Source organism: Lutjanus erythropterus, chromosome 22, assembly GCF_056507025.1.
Source record: "Lutjanus erythropterus isolate fLutEry1 chromosome 22, fLutEry1.hap2, whole genome shotgun sequence".
Lineage (NCBI taxonomy): Eukaryota > Metazoa > Chordata > Actinopteri > Lutjaniformes > Lutjanidae > Lutjanus > Lutjanus erythropterus.
This window is the reverse complement of record NC_139338.1, coordinates 20,748,962-20,771,345: the sequence shown is the minus strand read 5'-3', so window position 1 is coordinate 20,771,345 and position 22,384 is coordinate 20,748,962. Positions and strand designations below refer to the sequence as shown.

The 22,384-nt window shown below is 40.6% G+C and overlaps 1 protein-coding gene across 6 annotated transcripts in view; it reads left to right on the top strand.

Moving 5' to 3' along the window:
- Positions 1-22,384, top strand: part of syt1a (synaptotagmin Ia) — a 209,581-nt gene that overhangs the window by 181,401 nt on the left and 5,796 nt on the right. For all 6 annotated transcript variants that reach the window (XM_084711478.1, XM_084711476.1, XM_084711479.1 and 3 more), the window contains 4 exons: positions 3,988-4,155; positions 6,152-6,319; positions 11,171-11,288; positions 21,478-21,611. In XM_084711478.1, the coding sequence (XP_084567604.1) occupies positions 3,988-4,155; positions 6,152-6,319; positions 11,171-11,288; positions 21,478-21,611 (588 nt within the window). The remainder of the gene's footprint in view (positions 1-3,987; positions 4,156-6,151; positions 6,320-11,170; positions 11,289-21,477; positions 21,612-22,384) is intronic.

Genomic DNA, 22,384 nt, shown 5'->3' with positions numbered 1-22,384 from the left:
CTCACAGGATGTGGGATGAGCATTTTTCACTATTTGAATTACATAGTATAAATGAATAATTATAATTGAATTAGTGCAATAATAATTGTTAGTTGCAGCTCTGGCTATAATAAGTAAATTACACACAGTGCATAGAGAAAATAAAACAGTTAAATGAAATGGTAGCAGCTGGAGCAATACCATTAACACCAAATTACTTGGTTATTGTAATTGAGGGAGGTTTCCTGAAAAGTCACCTCTTCCACTAAAACCAATTTTGAGAAAATTGGGATGAGTTAATTACAAAAAGCTTAGCAGACTCATAGTTATGGACTGAGTGAAACTTGAGCAAAAAATAAGATATTTTGAGGTGTTTCTAATGAGCTTTGGGAAAACCTGTCTTGAGTTGGCGTTGTGAACATCAGCCATGAGTAAAGATACAACTAGCTGAAGCAGCAAACTACATATCAACATTTCCAACTGCTTCCTGCTCTCATCTCTCTTCTAAAGCACCGGTGCCTCTCTCAGTAAAGATGTGACATGCTGTGTCTGCCACAGACTGTGCTGATGGATGGGTGGAAATCAGAAGGACAGCATGCGAGGATGAATTGCTACACTCAAAACCCAAGTGTCACTTCATAGCACTATGGTGCTAAACATGGTTACATTTAAGTTCAGGTAAATGACAGCTAGAATAATTGAACATCTTTTATTTGCCTCCTGAGGTATGCAACTATTTTGCAGTAAGTGATCATGATAAGTGTCACGCAGATGTGCAATTATGGAAGTAATATTTATGTCAAAGTGGTCCATTGAAATCACGACAGACTCTCATTTCAGTGTTGGCAAGATGTGTTTTCAGCATAATGTCAAGAAAATGTTGTGCATAACCTGGGGAGCAGTTAATTAATCAAGGATACTCCATACTTTCCATGATGTTCTCGTCTTGTGTTCACTTTCGTTGTGTGTGATGTGTGTGCATATGCCGTACATGTGCGTATCTGTGGTACATTTGCAGAATGTTAACACTGTGTAATCAATATCCATCATTTCATGAAGACCTTTCCCTCACTGGAATCTCACCACCATCCAAAACAGATCTGTACATGTAGTAGTACTGAGACAGATGGTGGATAATATGGGAAATGGTTAACCTGTGCCATACCCAGATTGGTTGTGGGTGTTGATAGTAAAACTACAGGGTAAAGCAACCTAAACTCGACATAAATCATGCTGAAATAAACTCATAGTATATGACATTGCAAGTGCAAACTCCCGTAACGTACATTTAGCTCACTGGAGTTTTAATTATGTAAACATTTGTCAGGGAAAGGGCTGCTCTGAATGCAGAAATAATCTAATTAGTCAAATTAAACATTAGTGTTGAAGCAAACAGCCAGAGTTTTTGAAGCTGAAGCATCAGACAGAGGCCAGTGAAGAAAGCAAAGATGGAACTGTGGTTAAAGATTAAAGTAGAAATATTATTGACAAAGACTTGTTCATTCATTGAGACCAGGGCGTGATCCTGGGAAAGCTCTGTAGGCCCGAAAACAACATGTATTTACCATGTGTTTACAAGTACATGTAGCTATCTATCTATTTTATGCTGGAAGAACTTCTAGGTTAACTGTGTAACTTAGGCCTTGATCAGACTGCCAGGCATATCAAGACTGATTTCAGGAAGTCTGGACCATTGATTTATATTAGAAATGGACGACATGAGAGCTCCCCAAAAGCGAAGCCAAAGCATCTCCATCACCTGGTGGCTGGCTGCAGTACAGGTCATAAATCCAGCCTCCCCGGTGTTAATAGGTAGGACACGGGCCAAACTAAAACATCAAAGTACACATCAAACAAATTTTTCCCGAAGATGTCATAAGGTCTTCTAACTGAGTCAGCCAACTTTGTTGGATCTAAGCTTTTCAAATCCCATCCCAGTAAGATTTCTACAGTCCGGACAATCGGTTTTCAAGGTGTCTTTTGCATCACTCACAATGAAACACACAACAATGACATCAAAGCCAGAGTGACAAAAGTGCACCGGAGCGGCCCAGCACAATCAATGTATACCAGCCTCCTCTGCCGCTGAGTTTGTCTGGTTCAGTGGAGGAGATCTACACTGTAACTTGACAACATGATTGTTTGGAGGGTGAGATGATGGTTCTCCATTTCTCATACTTCCACATTGGAAAGCTGCATCACCTGCATACGACGCTACTGACACTTACATTGTTACCACAGCAACCCATGCAGATAGGTTGATGATGTCCATACAAACAAATCCAATCTCATCACAGTCTGTAAGACAGTCTGTCTCAAAGATTTTATTTGAGGAGCAAATTTGATTTACCTGCAGTCTGATCAAAGCCTAGTATAACTAGTCTGCCTATCTACTGTCGATTTCTGAACTCAAGGTCCACTTCAGACATGTAACATGATCTTCATCAGCAGAGGGAGTTTGCATTTGGATTACGGAGTGCTTTGTCAAACTACTTCTTCCGAGCTCAGAAACTAACTTTTAAGACAGACAAGGCAAGTCCATAACCGTGTCAACTGAGCAAACGTCAGCTGCTAATGAAGACTATGTAATACAGGCAGATGCTCTTGGATTGTTATGTCAACTATGGTTTCCTAGGTCAAGAATGAACTTTGACACTCGCCTACACCTAATTGAAGTACATAAATTTTTGGTTTGTTTACATTTTTCATTCGAAAGCCACTTGGCCAAAAAACTATGATCCTACTTAAATTAAAATGATAGTTTTCAGAACAGCTCTGCTTCTGATGTTTTTCTCAAGTATCTCAGAATCTTACCTTTGCTGTGTAAGAAAACACAAAAACATCTACACATTTATGGTTTTCTGTCAGTAAAATAAATTTTCCTTTATAGTGGTGGCTATTTGCCTCATGGTGATAACCAACTGGGGGTTATTATTTCCTACTTTGTTATTTACCACTGAATCACTAGTAGCTCCACGCAGTAAACTGATGCAGCTCCTGACAGCTGTAGAGCTCCATGGCTGAGTGCCCTGGTCAGCCTCCAGATTGCTGCTTGATGGCTGCCTGATAGGAAGTTGATTGACTGACTAGCTGGGCCTCCTGAGAGGCCTTTGAGTAGAGGCTCTGACTGGCAGGTCAATCAGCCTCCCAGGCCCCCCATTGTGGTTATCAATTATCGGCCTTATGTGAAGAGAAACAGCCCTCTCACTCCTACTCTGACACATCCTGACCTTTACGATCTCTTCAGCCGCTGCCAGGCTCTGCTGACATAACCTTCTAGTATCGCTGCCATTTCCAAGAAAAATGACACTGAAACATCTTTAAGCCACCATTATGAAGGACTGATTGCTAGTGATAGCCTAAAGACAAGACATTTTTTAAAAAATCCAATGTTCTGAGAGCAGTCATTAAGAAATATCTCAAGTTATTTCTTTAGCCAAGAAGGTTTCTCTTTCAGGATGTTGGTGGGACGAAGGTGCAACTTATGATCCATAGACATATAAACGTAGACGCCGCATTTCCCACTTTAACCTGTTGCTGCAATACAACAACATGGCTGCCATATTGGGTCTGTTAGCTTCCTACTACTGGTGATTATAATTAAGCTTCAAAATTATATAAGTGGTGTTCATTTGTGAAGATTACCACGCTAATGCATTAAACCAGTGGAAAAATTCCATTGGCTTTTTGGGGACAGAACTAGAGTGATACTTACCAGCTTGGCCTACAAAAATGCGCCATCCCTACACTACTCTATATTCAAGGGTTTATGATTTAAATGGAAAAGTCTTTTCAAGCTTACTCCATGTAGATCATGAACAGCTCTCCTGTTTGCTTGTGTTTGTTTATGGGCCAGTCTTACCCTGTCCAATATGGAGGCAATGTTGATGTACAATCCAAAGACCAATACGGCATCTTCGCATATATGTCTATGTTATGATCATTTGGCTTAGTGGATAGTCTGACATGCCCTCTCTCACTTTTTTACCCTTCGTCTTCCTCTTTCAGCTCATAGTGGGGATCATCCAGGCCGCAGAGCTGCCTGCCATGGACATGGGTGGCACATCTGACCCATACGTAAAGGTCTACCTGCTGCCTGACAAGAAGAAGAAGTTTGAGACCAAGGTCCATAGGAAGACCCTCAATCCTGTCTTCAATGAGCAGTTCACCTTCAAGGTACACCTCACAAGAGTCCACTCGATGCTCCAAAGCATTTAAGCACTTTTTTTTTGTAGCCAGAGATCTTTTGGTTCCACTGACAATCTGATTTGCATGCAGTCGTGAATGCTGGGAAGGTGTGGAGACAGCAACCAGCTGGCACATTAACAAGCTCCTGACAGAGTATCTCTCAAACACACAAACACACACAGTTACACTCACATACGCACACTGAGGCTCAACGTGATTGGGATTAACACAGGCAGATGCACCACTACACCCCGGCCTTGCCTCGGTCATAATGGATGCGTAGCTGTTGCTCTGCAGTGGGGAAAGTTTTGTTATTCATCCAGCAGTGAAGAGCGCAGGTGTGTGGTGTAAGCTAAGCATAATGTGATGTGATATCCATCTCAATACAAGGTTTATTTGTGTGCGTGTGTTTTTTATCACACTTAATTCTAAATCTGTGAAAAAAAAAAAACAGGACAGGTGATTCTGAACACCGTCAAGATGATTTTGTCAAATAATGTCAAGGACAAACTAGAGAGTCTTATCTTTCCTTCGCTCCTCTTTTTTGTCTTGTAACGAGCCATTTCCGTTAAATAAGTTTTGTCCCTAAATTGAAGGCAATCAAGGATCACAAATATTGCTGAATAACCCCCTCATCTGTCTTTCATCCATTCTAGCTTTAAGGGCCGATAACACCGTCTGTCAGGCTGGAAGAGCAGTGATTAATTTGGAAACAGAATCACCCACAACATCGCCATCCTCCCACTCCAAAAACACACACATCTTACTCTGCCTGGCATGTAATTAACTTTAGAAACATCACACACTTTCTACAGAAGTCCAAGACTGACACTAATTCACAATACAAGAAACAGAAACTTTATTTTGAATACACACTAACACTAAAACACCATAACAATCACCATAACACCATATCGGCAGTTGTTGTGACCATGTTAGTGTTTCTATGCTTCTGTACAGCCGTGGCCGGGGGCATTATAGTCCATTTGTCTGTCTGCCCCATTCTTGTGAATGCGATATCCCAAGAACGCTTTGACAAAATTTCTTCAAACTAGGCACAAATGTCCCCCCGGACTCAAGAATGAACTGATTAGATTTCTTTGTCAAAGTTAAAGGTCATTGTGACCTCAAGCCCCTCTCATTCTTGTGAATGCGATATCTCAGAAGCACTTAGAGCTTATTTCTTCAAATTTTGGCACAAACATCCACTTAGACTCAATGATGAACTAATTAGAATTTAGTAACTGTGACCTCAAGAATTCATATGCTAATTATGACCACACTGTCTCTCTATCTATCTCTCTACCAGCTTCCATTTTAAAATACACCTAAAATACTCTTAATACATTTTATTTAATTCCTTCAGAGTCTTCACTGGATATATTATATGAGTCTGGACAGACATGGATGTAAACTGCGGAGGCATACAAGCGTGGGGCAGTAATTCTAGTTTCTCAATGCTTCCTCTTTCTCACAATTTGTCTCCAACATAATAACACACTGAGCCTCTAAATAAAACTCAGGGACAGCAGCAGAGGAGTATACTTAAACTTAAAGGATGCAAGCTAAAAATGGCCACATTAGCTGATTCATACTATGTACAATGTGTCTACCTTTGGACAAGCTCCAGTTTGCTTTCATTTCATTTCAGTAGCATAGCAACCTCTTTAATACCATCCCTGTCAAATGTTTAGGCTGGAGTTAGTCAGTACAATTGTGTTTATATGAGTCCTGTCAAGAAAAATGACATTGACGTTCTCTTCGAATAAAAACTATAATGAAATATATTCTGTCAGACAGATATGAGCAAACTTGTGATGAACTTGGATGTCACACTGTCTTTATCAGCTTCTGCAGTTGTTAAAATGTGTCAAAAATGGGTGGTCCATCTGTGACCAGACTTTGTATAGGAAACAGCGTATGTGCTAATGTTCCTTTAATGTGACAGTGAACCTCATTTGAGCCCTTTTATCATCCCGCTCAGGTCCCCTACGTAGAGCTCGGTGGAAAGACGCTGGTGATGACAGTGTATGATTTCGACCGCTTCTCCAAACACGATGCCATCGGCGACATCAAGGTGCCCATGAACAAGGTGGACTTCAGCCACATAACAGAGGAGTGGCGGGATTTGCAGAGTGCTGAGAAGGAGGAGGTAAGACTTATTAAACCTGTGTAGGCGGACACACGTGCCAAAAATCAATCACCCTCTAGAAATAGGAAATGAGTAGGTTTGAAATCATTTTATGACATTCATCTCTGTGTCAAGACTCTGGTTTGTACATCTGGTAGCTGCTGTTATTGGTGCCTGCATAAGTGATATCGCAATGATTATTTTGCTGTGTTCAGCAAGCCGTTGTGCTCGAGCCACAAATGTGATGCCGTAGCTGAAGTAATCCATCTCCCCTGGAAATGTCAGTTAATCAGATGTCCACACTTCCCCTTCAATTAATAGAAGTGTGACTTTCCAGGCAACAGTTCAGGAGATTCAATTTTCATGGTAAATGTCATGGCATATAGCACATGTTGCCAGGGGAACCTCATTTTTAGCATTACGTCGGTTTGATTTAAAGGTTAATTATAACAGTGTTGAATGGCTGGTGGTGTTGTTCGAGTTGAAGGGCATCACTATACTTCCTTAGCGTTTGGTCGCTCAGCTGCACCTGACAATTTTACACAAGGCTTGAGACACTGGAGCGATGCTTTGTGGTGTTCGAGCTCAGTGGAGAGAAGTTGCAGAGGCAGACCGTGGAAACTTTCCACCTTCCAACTGATGAAAAGTATTGAAATGTTTCATTTTTACATGTATTGCACGAATGCTTTCATCACAATGTAGCACTGAACTGTAATTTGGAATACATAGATGTGACAACACGATGATTGGTCTATTTGTCAACAATTTTTTTTTTTAGATAATGTGCATTGTGGGGGGTTTATAAGTGTGTGCCTCAGTAGCTGCAAATTACACCTGTCAAAGTCACTCCATTGTCTCGGCAGCTCAGCATTTGTACTTATTGATGCAAACAAAACTTAATCATCTTCAAGAGAAAAGTTTGACATTTTGGGAAATGCAATGTTTGGAGTCTGGGTCTGCTCGAATCTTCTGTCTGTGTAGTGCTTGGGGGAATCATGAAGAGGAGATGGGTTTTGGGATATAGGAAAGAGGAAAATATACAGGTATATTTTGTGACTTTATTAGAGAGTCAACTGATGAGATATGTAAAGAAATGAGGGAAACACAGATGGGGAATAGCATGATCAGCCACCTGAACTCCCAGGGCCCCCTGAAAATACATATTTCTGCTTGAGGAAATTGTGTATTTTTCTTGTGAAGCACTGGATACTCTTTCCTCTTCAGTCCTCTTGAACTATTCAAACGAAGCTGTCTGGGGAGGAAGATCAATCTCTCCCTGAGCTGTTCACAGTGCATATATATGTATGTAACTTTTGATTGGGGGTCACAAGTAGACCTGGATTTGTTTTAAGAGATAACAAGCCAAAAAGGGTTGAGAGCCAGAGGTTTTAAATATATATAAAGCAAAGAAAGCTCTGTAAGAACTCAGCATATCAGTCCAGATGCACAAAGAAAGAGCTGCTCTTTCAGGTATAAATCTTTTGAGAGTGAATTCAGTCAAAAGGTAAGAGAATGAATAAAATTAGAGATTTAATACTCTGCCTACACTCGCCTACACAGTCCTTACTTTTAAGGTCAAATATGAAGTAGCAGATTCTGAAAATGCCCTTTAAGTTGAAAAGGCAGCTGTTGGCCTTTTACAGTTCATAGAAAATACTAAAGAACCTGGTCACTGCTCTTGACAGGCATAATTAACTGGCACTCCTTCTCTTGCTGGCCTCCAGGGGAGTGTGTATTTGTGTTGATTAAAACCAAGGCCTTGTCATCAGTGTAACCTCCTGTTCTGATCTGAAGTGACTATGACGTGTTTCTGTTTTTCAGTCACAACACAAACGCTCTCATTTTAATCGGCGCAGCTTTCTGCACCAGCTCCTTGCGCCTCACATCACATAAATGCGACCTGAAGCGTTTATTAAGACTTCAAGTCTGTTTTCTCAACAATACGCACATAAACGCAAGGCTGGTGCCCAGTAAAAAGGCACTGAAAATGTGACCTAGTTGGAGCACAGTGTGATCCAGAGCCAGAGAGCAGCTCACTCTGCTCCAGTTTAATCCCACAGACTCTTCCTTCACTTTACACATCAGCTGAGAAACAAGACATGGAGACTTGGTGAACTTCTTCTGCAGAAGAGGAGCAAACTGTACATTTACTGCCACTAGACTGCTAGTCTGCTCTAAGTGCAGCCACTGATGTTCTTTCTATTTTCCTTTCTCTCCTTTGCTCTTGTTCTTTTGATCTACACCCACTGCACACACACACACACGGCAGTGCTTATGCGTCATGTTGAGAGGAAGAGGGGTCAGGAATATTCACACATATCGAAGGAAAACTGCAGATTGCACAGACAGTTTGGCTGCTCATTTGCTGCTGGATGCTTTGAAATGCGCAGACAAGACAGATCTTATATAGACAGATGCTTCAGTGTGGCATGAATGAGGTTGTCACGCGAGAATGATGCTGATGTGACATTTGCGGTCTAGACAAGGGTGAAGACTGTTTAGTCACTGCTTTCGTATTGCAGTCATGATAGTAGATGATAAACGAAATGATTAGGAGTCCTTTACAGTACAAAACACACTGCAACCATTTCCTGCACTGATTCTGCATGAGAAAATAGGTCTTGATTGGAACTTGATGAAAGACTCCTGAAATAAAACAAAGGTCGATATTCAGGTCCCGTTTGCCTCCGATGTATAATCTCCATTCAAAATGGCCACATATAAAGCAGATGTGACCTGAGAAGGAGTTATTGACTGCATCTGCTCCTTTTGTTGATAAGGGATATGGGGAGAATATGAATCGCTCTCCGCTCAGTGTATGGTAATGAGGTTTGTGTTTTGATTTGTGTGAAACCGGTGAAGTGATTGCAGTCAGTACTTTTCCAGCAAAGTGATGAGTGACAAACGAAAGTGGGAGCCCATATTAGGGAGCATTCGAATCAAAACAAGAGAAGATTGAAATCATGCAAGAAGTTGTCGTACGGCTGATTGGATGTTACTCTGAAGCTCTGACTCAGAGATGCAGTGTGATATGAAGCATCGCATTTGGCTCACTGTGTCTTTTCTGACACTTGTTACAGGTTTGGGTTGATGTATCTTGTAAGTTTATTGTAAACTGAATCCCTTTTTCAGCCTGATATATTTACATACAATGTATTAGGGAATATTTGTGTATGCATATGTCTCAAAAAATGTCTCTACTCATCTTTTACATTTTTATTGTAATCTGTATATGTTCTATGCTCTACTTCTCATAAAAGCTGCTTATATTAGACACTGCTCAGTGTTTGTCACTGATATCATAACAGGAGTACAGAAGATGTTTTTCTCTGAGAGGTATCTGTAATGTTCCTGATGAAAAAGAAATATCAACTTTAACAGTGGTAACATATTGTAACTTAAGTTCAAGTTCAAATTATATTATGATCCCAGAGGGCAATTATTTCACAGGGAAAAGGCAGCAGCAGACAAAGTCAAACACATATTGCAGTGGGTTGTAGTCTCAGGTAAATTAAAGTGCATTAACACAGCAAAGTGATCTATTTAACAAGCTAATAGCTGTTGGAACAAATGAGCGCTTGTGTCTATTTGTTTTAATCCTTGATACCTTAAAACTGGTACCTGGGAGGAGAGTCTGGGTGTGTTGGGTGATCAGCATCAAGAAGGATTGCATGGGCTCTCTGCAGGGTTTGTCTCTTAAATAATTTGGGCATCGCAGCCAGTCTGATTCCTTTAACTGTGCTGCAGTGCTTTGTGATCTGATTAAACAGGTTGGTAACAGGCGATAGCATCATGATTGGGCATTAAATGGGCATCCTGGAAAGGCTCAGACGTTCACAAGCATGGATGGTGTTCACCTCTTTGTGAAAGACTGCGTGGGCAAATAGTCCAACAGTTTGAAGACAGTGTTTCTCAGCACAAAACTGCAAGACATTTAAGGATTTCACCTTCTACAATCCATAATGTCATTAAAAGATTCAAAGGGCAAAGCCCAAAAACATTGCATGCCTGTTAACTTTGACCCCTCAGGTGGCACTGCATGGACAACACACATGATTGTAAAAAGGACACTACATGGGCTCAAAAACACATCTGCCATTAATGCAGAATGGTGCCATCCAGACATCTGTTTCACAGGCATCCCTGCTTATTTCAGCACATTAATGACCACAATTTCTATAAGCAAACAAGCTTTGTTGGCTCCACTTACATAAAACGTCTGTATTGTAAGTTTTCATTTTCTCTCCCAGATTCTGGGTGAACCACCAGAAAATAAAATCTACTACCACACTGCACTACTACTACAAGCAAGAGAAATGTCAGTATGGTCACATACTAACTGCAAATATTGCTTCTAATTTACAGTTCTGACCACTGACTCATCTATACTGATCTTCCCATGCATTTTCTGTATTATAAAGCACTGAGCATTAATATATACACACAAAAATTAATTTCAGAAACATCTTCCTGTCACTTATATAAATTTAATGCATATATGCACCCTGCTTCAAAGTGAAAACTGTAATTACTGCAAACAACTTCATAACCCAGCATCTGTGTACTTTGCTTTAACCTTTAATACCATTAAACTTCTTATATAGACACACTGGTACTTGCAGCTTTCATCATCCTCTCTGTGTGGAGAGTAGAGCCAATTAAACATCAACACATCTAAAATGTAAAAAAAGGCAAACCAGAGCTTCAGATTTGGTTGACTGAACAATTTCTAATGTGCTTTGGAGAGGAATTTACGAGCTGTTTTTCCCCCTCATCTAGCCTCTCATTGAGCATCTGCTGCAAGCACATGATGCAGTAAATTTGGTTAAAACTGTTCTCACCTCTGCCTCGATGTCTCTGTCTGTCCAACAGCAAGAGAAGCTGGGTGATATCTGCTTCTCCCTGCGATATGTCCCCACTGCCGGCAAGCTGACCGTGGTCATCCTTGAGGCCAAAAACCTGAAGAAAATGGATGTGGGAGGCTTGTCAGGTGAGGAAATGCAATTGTGTGTCTCTGCCTGTGTGTCTGTGTGCCCACTGACTTTCCCTCTGACAGGCCCTTTGTCTGTAATTATACATGCACTGCAGCACGCACTTTGTCTCTCCTACAACTCTGCTAACAACCACCCAAACACATCACCGAACACGATTACGTTTGTCAAAGAAAAAACTTTGGTTGAGTTTTCCCCTCCCCTAAAAAATCTAAAAAGTTTTGTGCAAATGTTAAGATTGTGAAGAAACTGCACTGTTCAAACCTAATGTTGTGTCAAAGAAGCACGTGCAACCACTAATGATGATGAAGACAATATTCTGAGAAAAGAATGATTTAGAAGAAAGAGTGAAACATATTCCTGCTGTGGTGTAACTCCAACAATAAACCCATGCAGCATTAAAATCAATGGATGACATTTGTCACAATACTGTCTGAATAGCAGGTTTGATGTCATGGTAACAGAATGTGCCATTCGTTAGAGCAGGAGAGGGGTGGACAAACACCCTCATTTCATGACTGGAGCACATGAAACACAGGGTCAGTCTGTCTGTTTCCATCAATCAAAGAGGGACCAGTGTTTAATTAAGGGAGAAAAAATCTTCATCACAGTCTCAGGACAGTCTGATCAATTCAGCAATGTAGGCAAAGTTGCATAGCAGAGTCAGCTGTGTTCATATTACAGCTTTAAATTCAAACGCCTTAATCGCTCTTTGGTCATAATACAAACACACAAAAGCATTCATGCAACGGTTCATCTTGGACTGGATTTTGGAAACTTAAGACTGCTGAAAGTTTTATTTTTCCCCAATATAAGTGTTGTTGCCAGAATTTTGATTTGGTTGTGGACTTTTCTATTTGTAAGCACTACGATTTAAAAAAAAAAAAGTGTGAATTGAGGGCAGAGTAGCACTATCCACTTATGCTCTCCACTTGCATGTAATAAAAGATAGCGCTTTCCAAATTACTGTGGTACGATACAGCTGGAGTGAAGAAATGTACCAGCCACCTCACTCACAGTGTAGCAATAAATCTGCACAAAAGCAGTTACCACCATAAGCCACCATTTTCCTGAACAAACACATCACAAACAGTAAGAAAAAGTAACATTTCATTTTGGGACATAAAATAGCAAACTAAAAACTCTCAGCAATGTATCATGGGAAATTAGGCAATTGAAGCTGCACAAGCCAGAATCTCACAGCTCCCCACAATGGTTGAAGGATGTCATTACGCAAGTTATATTACACAAACTAAACAAGCTTTCCAGACTGACTCAATTTCAGCTTCTGATATTGGTACATCACTTAGCCTGTTAGCTGGCACACAGAGCAGATTAGGACAGTGGCTTTCAAACTAGGTTCAAGGGGACTTTAAGTGAAGACTTTATTATCTTCAAACCTAAAACTCAAAATAAATCCTTAAGGGGATTCCTCAAGACAAAACTGTCTTTGACATAAAAGAAAGACATCTGCAAGCCCCTAGGTTAGGACAGCTTAAGTGGAAATACCGAAACAAGCACTCGTTTACATCACTTCCAGTTAGGAAGCTGCATAAAGCCTGTACAACGTTTTGTTTTCTCTTTGTCTTATGTCGAATATTGTGATATTATGGACTAAATGTTTAAATGTGATCTTTAGTTCCAGCCTTCAAGGATGTGATGTTAGTGTGCCAGATAGATAAACCTGGTGGAATCTGTCATTATTGTTTTGCAACATGTTTAAGAGTGACGCAGATTGATGACACAAGTATGTTGCTGCATGCAGAGACAGTTTGTTTTACCTGTTTACAGCCAATATTCATTGTGCAACAAGCACGCCTCAAAATTGCTATGGTACAGTCTGACGCAGACTTAATCGGACTGATTGTGCACAGTGTGACATGCAATTTAGTTGTGCAATTGTTATTGCACAGTCTATAGGTGCCCTAACTAAGCTTCACCACAAAACTCCAGCATTATAATGATGAGGTCGAGGTGAAATATTGATCGCACACACTCAACAAAACACAAACACTCAAAAACAGAATCGCACAATAAGCTGCTCCCTCTTCCTCCCTCCCTCCTGCCTCTCCTTTGACTTTCTTCAGTGGTTTCATTTTAAATTCCCCGGTGTGCGCTTCCCTCCCGCCTTGACTCTTTCTGCTGCAATTACCATACACCTGGGTCCACTTGCTTTCTGCCTGACAGCCCGGTCTCTCCGTATAAGCCTAAACATCCTGCAGTACAGTAACACGGCGCACATTAAAAGCTCAGAGCTCCCTTTCATCTATCAGGCTGGCGCAAGCAGCCATTTGCCAGGCAAAAAAAAAACACCTCCCCCGCTGCCATTTTATGCTACTGGCATTAGCTCTCACCTGTGCCCATTTGCGTTGTGGGATTGTCAACATTTGGAGTTGTCAGCCACATCGACTAGCCAGTATGAAAAGGGTGTGAATCTGTTCCCTTTGAAGGCCAGGTTTCTGTCTTAACAGAGAGGGGAAATAGCAGGGAAGCCAGACAGTTTGACACCACACACTGTATGTCACATTTAATTGGAGCATGTTTTATCTGAGTGCACTGGTCTGTGGGTTTCAGGGAGAATTATTAGCATACAGTAATAGCACAGTACATGTTTCTAATTACACACAACCAGAATATACTCTAAATTGCAGTTTGACTTTTGATTTTGGTTAGTTGTGGCTGCTTTTCTGCTTTGAGAATGGACTTAAAAGTGTAGCAGATGGATGAAATAATGGGCAGGTCTGTAATAACAATAATTAGCCTCCATCCATAGGGCGGCTCAGCCAGAGCTTAAGGAGGAGGACAAGTAATTGATGGCCTGGGATCAGCTTTCTCCTCTATTGTCATCCTGTTTACCATGCCTAATTATGGCTCACAGAGGAAGATGTGGGTATTATCATTAACCAATGTATAATCAGAAATAATTCTTTTGATTGGCTCCTCATGAAACATCCCTCCAAACCTACCTCCGTGCTGTGGCTCTTACAAAAACAGACTTTTGAGATTATATTTTAAGAAGTACAGTCGGTGATGCTCCTTGCAATTGTTGCTACTTAGCTCCGGTGATGCACCGAACACCATGTTCTTTAGCTGTCGTCTCAAAATAATCCCAGCCTCACTGCAGACGAGTTACTCCTCTCTCTGCTTCAGCCGACTCCACAGCGATGTATAGTTACCATACGTGTCCATTATGTCGAATCGTAGGCAATCAGAAGGAATTGTGAAACTCCACAAAACAGGCTAAAGAGCAGACAGTGAGTTATAAAAGCTTGTAATTGCAGCAGTCAGGACAGTCATCAACAAATCTTTCAGCCTCCAGGACATGTATCCCTGTAGGGAAACTGGTCATGTTACAGCTGAAAACACTCGTCCCAGACAAGAATTCGCAACTTTAAACAGTTAAAAAAAACACTTCAGAATATAAAACTAACACTGCCTACTGATTACATAGGTGTAAAAATGGTCTTTTATAATGATCTTTGTTTTAAATTATATTTTTTGCGAAAATGTAAGCCCTTTAAAGTTGTGTCCCAGATTTCCATCAGAGTTTTACAAAAACATGATTTAATCAGGTATTAAAAGGTTTAGCTGTACCCTAAGGACCTCTGTCCCACGTTTAAAAAAAAGGCGGGAATACTGCTCAAGCACTGGTAAACTTTCTATGTTTTGACAAATCATTAAACAACATTACTATTAGACATGTCTAATCTATGATGTTAACTCATGGTACACCTAATGTGTGTTGTTTTTGTTAAAAATGAAATTATATGTTGTTTATCACAAAGACAAATTACATTATAAACAGAAAGTGAAAGTGGGCAACATTATAATGGTATTTATTTCTTGTGTAACAATATGTCAAACTGACTGACTGACTCATTTGTCTAAAGTTTATTTCCCAGGAAAATTGAATTGTCAAAATCTCTCAAGAATGAGTCATATGAATATAAAAACATCAAGATCTATATAAAATAGAAGAAGAAATAGAAATAACAAAATATGAAATGTAAGAATTATGTACAAAAATGCACATCATGCTACATTTTATGTATATAAAATGCTGTTTGTTTTGCACAGTTACTGCACAAATTATGATAATTTCATGTCAAGTCAGCAGTGCACAGTTGAAATATAAATGGAGAATGAATTATCCGGTTATAGTCGCTGACAGGAGCAAAATAAGTCCAAGGGTCAGTCTATTGACTCTTATCAACTCTTTCGTGTATCGTGTTATTTTCTGCCAAGTGGTTATTTTGTGCGGAGAGGCAGTAGAAAATTCACTTATTGTCTCTTTCAAATGGTGTGTTTTACAGTATTTCAGGCTACTAAAGTGTATCCCTGGCATGGTGCACTATCAAAGGTGAGTCAGACTCAAAAGTGTGTCGGACACAAAGGCTAAGTGTCTGGAAGCGTCTCAGAATGAGGACATGCGGGTTTAAAGAGGTAGTGGCAGCAGAAGTGTTTTGTCCCATCCTCTTTGTACCACTGAAGACTTCCCAGAGGGCCGTGAGGCGGCACATAACCAGGTAATGGCTCACAGTGAGGGAGGTTATCAAAGCACACAGGCGCCGTGTCAGCGGTAATGAAGCCGCACTGCCCCGACCTGGTGCTCCAGCTCACCATCAAGCCTCTCGGCTGGAGGGTTTATTTGTTTTGTTTCTTCTGGCTTGGTCGAACTGAGAGGTTTTCTCCCAGTCAGTAAAGCAACTGGCCAGAGGGATCATTAAGATGATGAACGGGCCCTGAGAGAAAGAAGCAGTTTGAGAGACATTAGGGAACATAACATTTATTTTGTCGGTGTCTGTTTCTGTCAGAATTTTACTTTAATATATACGACTTCCAAAGGGGATGTAGATAATAAGAATCAGATGAGTTGCCGGGAGATTTTCTAAGCTTTTAGATGATTAAGATTCTGTACAAACGAGACTGTAACACAGTATCACCGAGATCTCCTTCAGATTTTGTGGAGGCGGTTTCTGCGCCTAAGAGAAGAGTTTCACTGTAAACGCTCGTGTTCGTGCGGTTTGTGTGTCATTCACCACTGAGTTGAGTGTGTAAAACTAAACCGACAGTCACCCCTGGGTGCACCCACCATGGCAAATCCAAAATGATGGGAGGAAAGCTAAGATGACAGCCAGGCTATATTTAACCCTGCTTGCATTGGTGTTCATTTGGCACAACTCTGCCAGCGCCCACAGCAGCCACACTCGACGAACACGGAAACATTTGAGGAAGGAAACAAATTCTTGGTTTGGTTGGTTAATGTCTGTGCATATTATACAGTATTGAAGCTTCGACTGTGAGAGGCTCTACCCTCACCAAAATAATCCGAGAGAATCACAGCTGGCAATTATTCACAGCTTGAAATACAAACTGTAAGTAAAATTAGACGGCTTCAGTGGCTCTCTCACTGAACTCTGCTGCTGATTTGGCTCACAGCTCATCACTTATCCATATCCCTGCCTCCAGCCTCCTGGGGGAAATGTATGGACCACTGATAGTGCATCGCCTCATAAAACTATGGCCAAGATCCAGCACTCAGATGAGTAACCCTCAGGATAGCGAAGGCGAGCTTCTGTGCTGTACACATATGTGAGGAAGTGCTCTTGCATCAGGAGCGCTGGCATTCATCCATGAAATGGGAGAGATTACACCCGTCTGGGATAAGACGGTAAAATGGGCCGGATATGAGGTACGACGTGCCTCCCAAAACTCAATAATGCCAAACTCTCATCTGCTGGCCAGAAAGATAAGGGCTGTCTGGATAGCAGTGATGTGGCGCCACAGGTGTGTTTTCTTTTTTTCATCCTGAGAAAGGGTTATCTTGCATAATCCCATTCAGCTGTTGTGTTGTGTTTATTCAGGCACAGTTATAATATGAGAGGATATATGACATTTACTGAACATGTTGTAGCAGTCACTGTTGTAGCAGTGTTTCAGGATATACAGCTGTAACAATGATAGATACCATTACAACTGACAGTTTGCTGAACCCCTCCAGAATGAGTGCCAGTTGTAGTTTAGCGACAATAACTAGGCTTGATAGACTTTAATATTTGGAGAGCGGTGTCTTTTTTTTCCACCTTTCCAAAAACAAAAGCAAAAGTTTAAAAGTCCAGTGTGCATGATTTAGAGGAATCTATTGCCAGAATATGGCAGAAATGGAATATAATACTCATAAGTTTGTTTGTTGTGCTTTACTTTAGAATTTACTTTAGAATAAGCTCTTCATATCTACAGATGGTGCAGGCTTGTCGAACTGTCATGTTTCTGCAGTAGCCCAGACCGACTGGAAGGTCGCCAGTTCAATCCACTGGCCGGCAGGATAAATCGAGGTGCGGAAAGATGCCCTTGAGCAAGGCCCTTAACGCCAGCTGCTCCAGTGGAGCTGCTCCAGTGGCCAGCAGATAAGACTGTGGTTGTACTGAGCAGCTTCCAGGTGTGAATGTGTAACTGTGTGAATGTTATCAGGGTGTTCCTGAAAAAGAGAGCATTGCTCTCAGTGAACCTACCCTGAATAAATAAAGCTTAAAAATAATAATAAATACATAAATAAATTGTAAGCATTGGTTAATGAGATTACTAACTACCATAGAAACCTAGCTTTACTTCCAAAGCCTTTAATTAGTATGTCAGTAACTACCAACACTGTTTTGTGGGGTCAAAGGTAGCAACTTTAACTGATGATCTCTGCCAGCTAATCAAACGGACAGTCATGGGAGAAAAACGAGTAGCCTACTTTAATATACCTGTGTGAAATCAGTGACCTGTTGTTTCAAATCTCACTAAGAATTTAGAGCGATAAATCTGCCACGTTATCATTGTAAACTGCTTACGTGCTGTGCAAAAACGAAAAGCTTAACAGGCATAGCAGTAACAAGGTGGGTGGAGTTTAGCAGTTTAAAAGTCAGTTGTTCTTTGATTCTGTTTACAAACATAAAATATGACTACTACTCCCATTGAAATGGCTCTTAAAAATTGTCCTTTTTTCACTCTATTCAACAAGCACAACTCTCACAGATCTCTATTCCTTGCCCTTTGACATTTCTCAAGCTTTTGTGCTGAACTTTCTTTAGATCTCTTGGTGAACCAGATGAGACGGAGGTCTGCCTACACAAGATTAGTTTGAAAAAAAAAAAAAAAAAAGGAGAGAAAGAACTGAGGAGTTTCAATGGGCGATGACAGCCACCCGTGGCTGATGAGACAAAGAAAACCTACAGAAACTTCAGTCATACAGATAATCCAAGGGGGGTGAATGTGACAGTCCTGGCAGCTGATTTGTCGAAGTTCAGGGGATTCACAACAGATTCCCACAGAATAACACTGAGAATTGTTAAGATTTTAAGTTTCGTTGATACTTAAGAGTTTGTGGTGTAAATTTTGATTCCGAGACACTGATTTGATGGATAAAAGCAGCGTATAAAGGGTTCATAGAGATGCTTCAAACATACTAGATGAGGTTGAAGAAGTTCCTCATTCGGGATGTACACAAAGTGATAACGCACGCAGAACCCTGATGCACTGTTTTTCTCATCCCGGCTCTCCAGTTCTTCTCAGCAGGAGAGTAATAATGGACACCCACTCCATTAGGAGCCTGTTACCTTTTCACTCATGTCTCTGTCATCTGTTTATTCCCTGCTTTTTCCCTCTTACTCTGTTTCTCTCTATATTCATGTCAGCTGCCCTGGACGAGCTCGTCCGTCTGCAGTCAGGTCCTTATCCCCCTAAATTGGATGAAAGATTAAGGAGGCTAAGCTTGTTCAGTGTTTGCTATTGCTAGAAATCCCACAATGTTCCAGCATCAAGCTAAAAACAGAGATATTTTTCTGTGCAACACGCACAGATCAAAAAACACGAAACGATATAAAGACTGTGCATATGAGATTCAGATAAATCCAGATTATCAGAGCATGCAGCGGTTCAACAACTAATTAGAAACTCTGATTCAAAGTCTTACTCCTTATTCATTGTGAGGCACAGCGCTGAGGTTCAGTAGTTAAGGGGGATATTGTCGGCATCAGACGAGGGACTACCTCATTAGCATCTCTGAGATTATTGTGGTTATTTGTTTTTGTCTCTCTCAAGCAGCATGTAGTCTTAAATGATAAATGGCACAAAGTTGTTTTCATTAATTTTTCTGCTACAGCTTGTGTAGTCGGCGTGATTGTGGGCTGAGATCAGAGCTCATTAAGTGTCATTATGCAGTCTTCGCATCTTCGCATGTGAAACCAGAGGTTTTAACAATCTGATCAACATTTTTCACACTGAAAACCACGGCCTTCTTTTATATGTTCATTTTTTCTGTTTATATTCATGGGTTTGTAATGAGAGACGTCTGTTTTTGCTTTTTTGAAGAGTTCCTTATAGTAAGTTTTCTCCAAAAAGATATCAGTTTTCCCCATGTTGTTTTACACTTTGATAGGAAGATGAATGTTCAAAGATGTGATAAACACAAAGTGTAGAAAACGACTGATCTATAGCCTCTGAGGAGCAAATGGCAGCCACATTAGCTGACTTAAACAACCTCGTCTCAAAACATTCTTCTCTTTTAAGTATACATATATCAATAATGGAGCAATGATTCGAAAAATTGCCCTGACATATACTTACGTTCTGCCAAAACTAAGCCTTATTACTGCATAAAGTTGACTGTACCCTAATTTGTTTTTAGGTTGTTCAAAGTGAGGTCATTTTGGTCCTAATCAACAGATAACATCGACTTGTTGCCAGTATCACATGTCAGCAGAGAGCTGGGTTTAGGAGGTGGATCAAGGATCACCTTGCAGCATGATTGTCAACTGGCCAGTGGACCGCAGTAATGCTCATAATGCTCCGTCGTCTTCTGTAGCAGTGTATAAATGATTGTAAATATTCAAAATTAATAAGGCGCATCCAGCTGCACCGGTAGTTTGTATTTAATGAGGAAAAATATGAATGAATAAAACTGACTACATCTTCTTTGAATCACAGCAATTAGTGAATCCTCTTTCATCTTTTGGATCCTTTTTATATGCCACTGAAAATCACAGTGGAACTTATTACATTCTTCTTCTGGACTCATTTGGATCTCTTGAATGTGCAAATTTAACAGCCTCACCTACTCCCTTTAATGGCCCAATTAAAGCCAAAAAAACACAGTATTTATTTCGCAATTTGAAAAGCAGATTGCCGCCCGCCCTCCTGTCAGGTTTCTCCTCGGAGCCCAAACCAGAAGACTAAACTCTCCACTTCTCCAATTTACTTTTGATGACAATTTGGAGATTGTCAACAAATCAGGAGGCGTAGCGTCACATCATAAACAAGAGCGATGGGTGGTTTGCTGTTTTCACGCACACGCTCTACCTGATTGCCAGAGAGTGGATGAGGACGGACGAAGCAGGCCACTCGGGTGCCACTCGAGATGGCGTTCGGACAGATGAAAATGAGGCTCTTGAATGGGGAAGGTTAACTGAGTGATATAAACACACAAGACTCTCACGGTCGTGCTTTTCAACCACTGCACATCACTTGTTGTGCAGGTATTAATCTATTGAAGCAGATGCTGGTGTAGGTTTTGAATATTTGTTTAAAGTCGCTATAATGACTATTTGTATATTACCCATGAATATTATCACCTAACTCTGCAGTTTCTTTCAGCTGAGAGGGTTTTTTTAGTGTGTTTCAGGTCACAATTTAGGTTTAACATTCTGCAATTTCACTGTTTTGACTGAGACTCTCGTCAACATTATTTTCAGACACGGCAGACAGCAAAAACCTCTGACAAATAAACTGTATGGTACCCGCTAAGCACCACGTAGTTGACGGTAGTGAAGTTAGCAACTAGCTGGTGGAGCATTTAGCCGCTAAAGCAACAAATTCTCAATCATTTCTCGCACACACAGGGCTCTGCCGGCAAGTTAAGAGTACTAACTGCAACATTCCTCTAGATTTTCAGAATGAAGACACAATACCAATTGACAGAGCAAAAAGGAGAGACATCTCCAGTGAATGCTGATGTTGGTCTGTGTCTGCTGGTTGTGTAAATAGTCAACTGTTTGCTAACTTGTTCACCATATTAACTTAATAAATGGATAATTAATAACATGATATGTCAGTGTTGTGTTTCTGTTCCCCTCTCGTAGCCTGTTAAAGGGCAAAGGAGAAAAAAAGTGTTTAAGTGAAATCTTACTCTGTACTTTTTCTCTGCAGATCCATATGTGAAGATCCACCTGATGCAAAACGGCAAGAGGCTGAAGAAGAAGAAGACGACAATCAAGAAGAACACCCTCAACCCTTACTACAACGAGTCCTTTAGCTTTGAAGTCCCATTTGAACAAATCCAGGTACATTCTCCTCCATTTACATAAGTACAAAAGAGTTTACAAAAATATATTGAAGGTCAAAAACCCTGAGATTTCTAGAAGGTAACGTGCTATACTGTAGGGACAAATTGTACTGTAAGAACCAGCAAACATTTGCTGCCTGAACAATTGATAAGTGGAAGCTCATTTACCAAATAATCAGTTTAGAGGCTTTTCATCATAACAGTATAATCAAAGGCACTTCACTTTAAATCAGCCTTGGTTTCACAATTTGACAAGCCCATTGCTCAGTTGATGCTATTCTCTGCACTCGATATTGCCTGCAGCAGTGCTATTTGTTGCATGTCTTACAATGATTACCATGCACATCATGATTTAAGTGTACACAGCAACAACTATCGTATATTGAAGACAAAGTAGAAGTAAAGCCTGAATCTTTTTCCATAACAGATTATTCAAAAATGCACAAACTGTGCCAGAAAGGAATAGCAATGAACAACATTATCTCTTCAGGCAAGACAGTAATTGAGTCAAATTGATTAAGCCTGTCACAGCTCACAAATCACGGGTTTGGGTCCATGAGCCTCAGATTCAATTTAAACTGTGCTGATCCCAATCAACCCCATCCAAATCAAGCCCTTTTTTAGTGCTGCTGATACCAGTAATGCTGGCCGCATTTACATTTCTTGTCTCATCGCCGAGAGTCAGGTTGATCATTAAATAATTACTAGTGCCACTGATTGAATCATAGACTTGTCATTGATTAGGTGTATCGAACGCGCTCCTGAAATCCA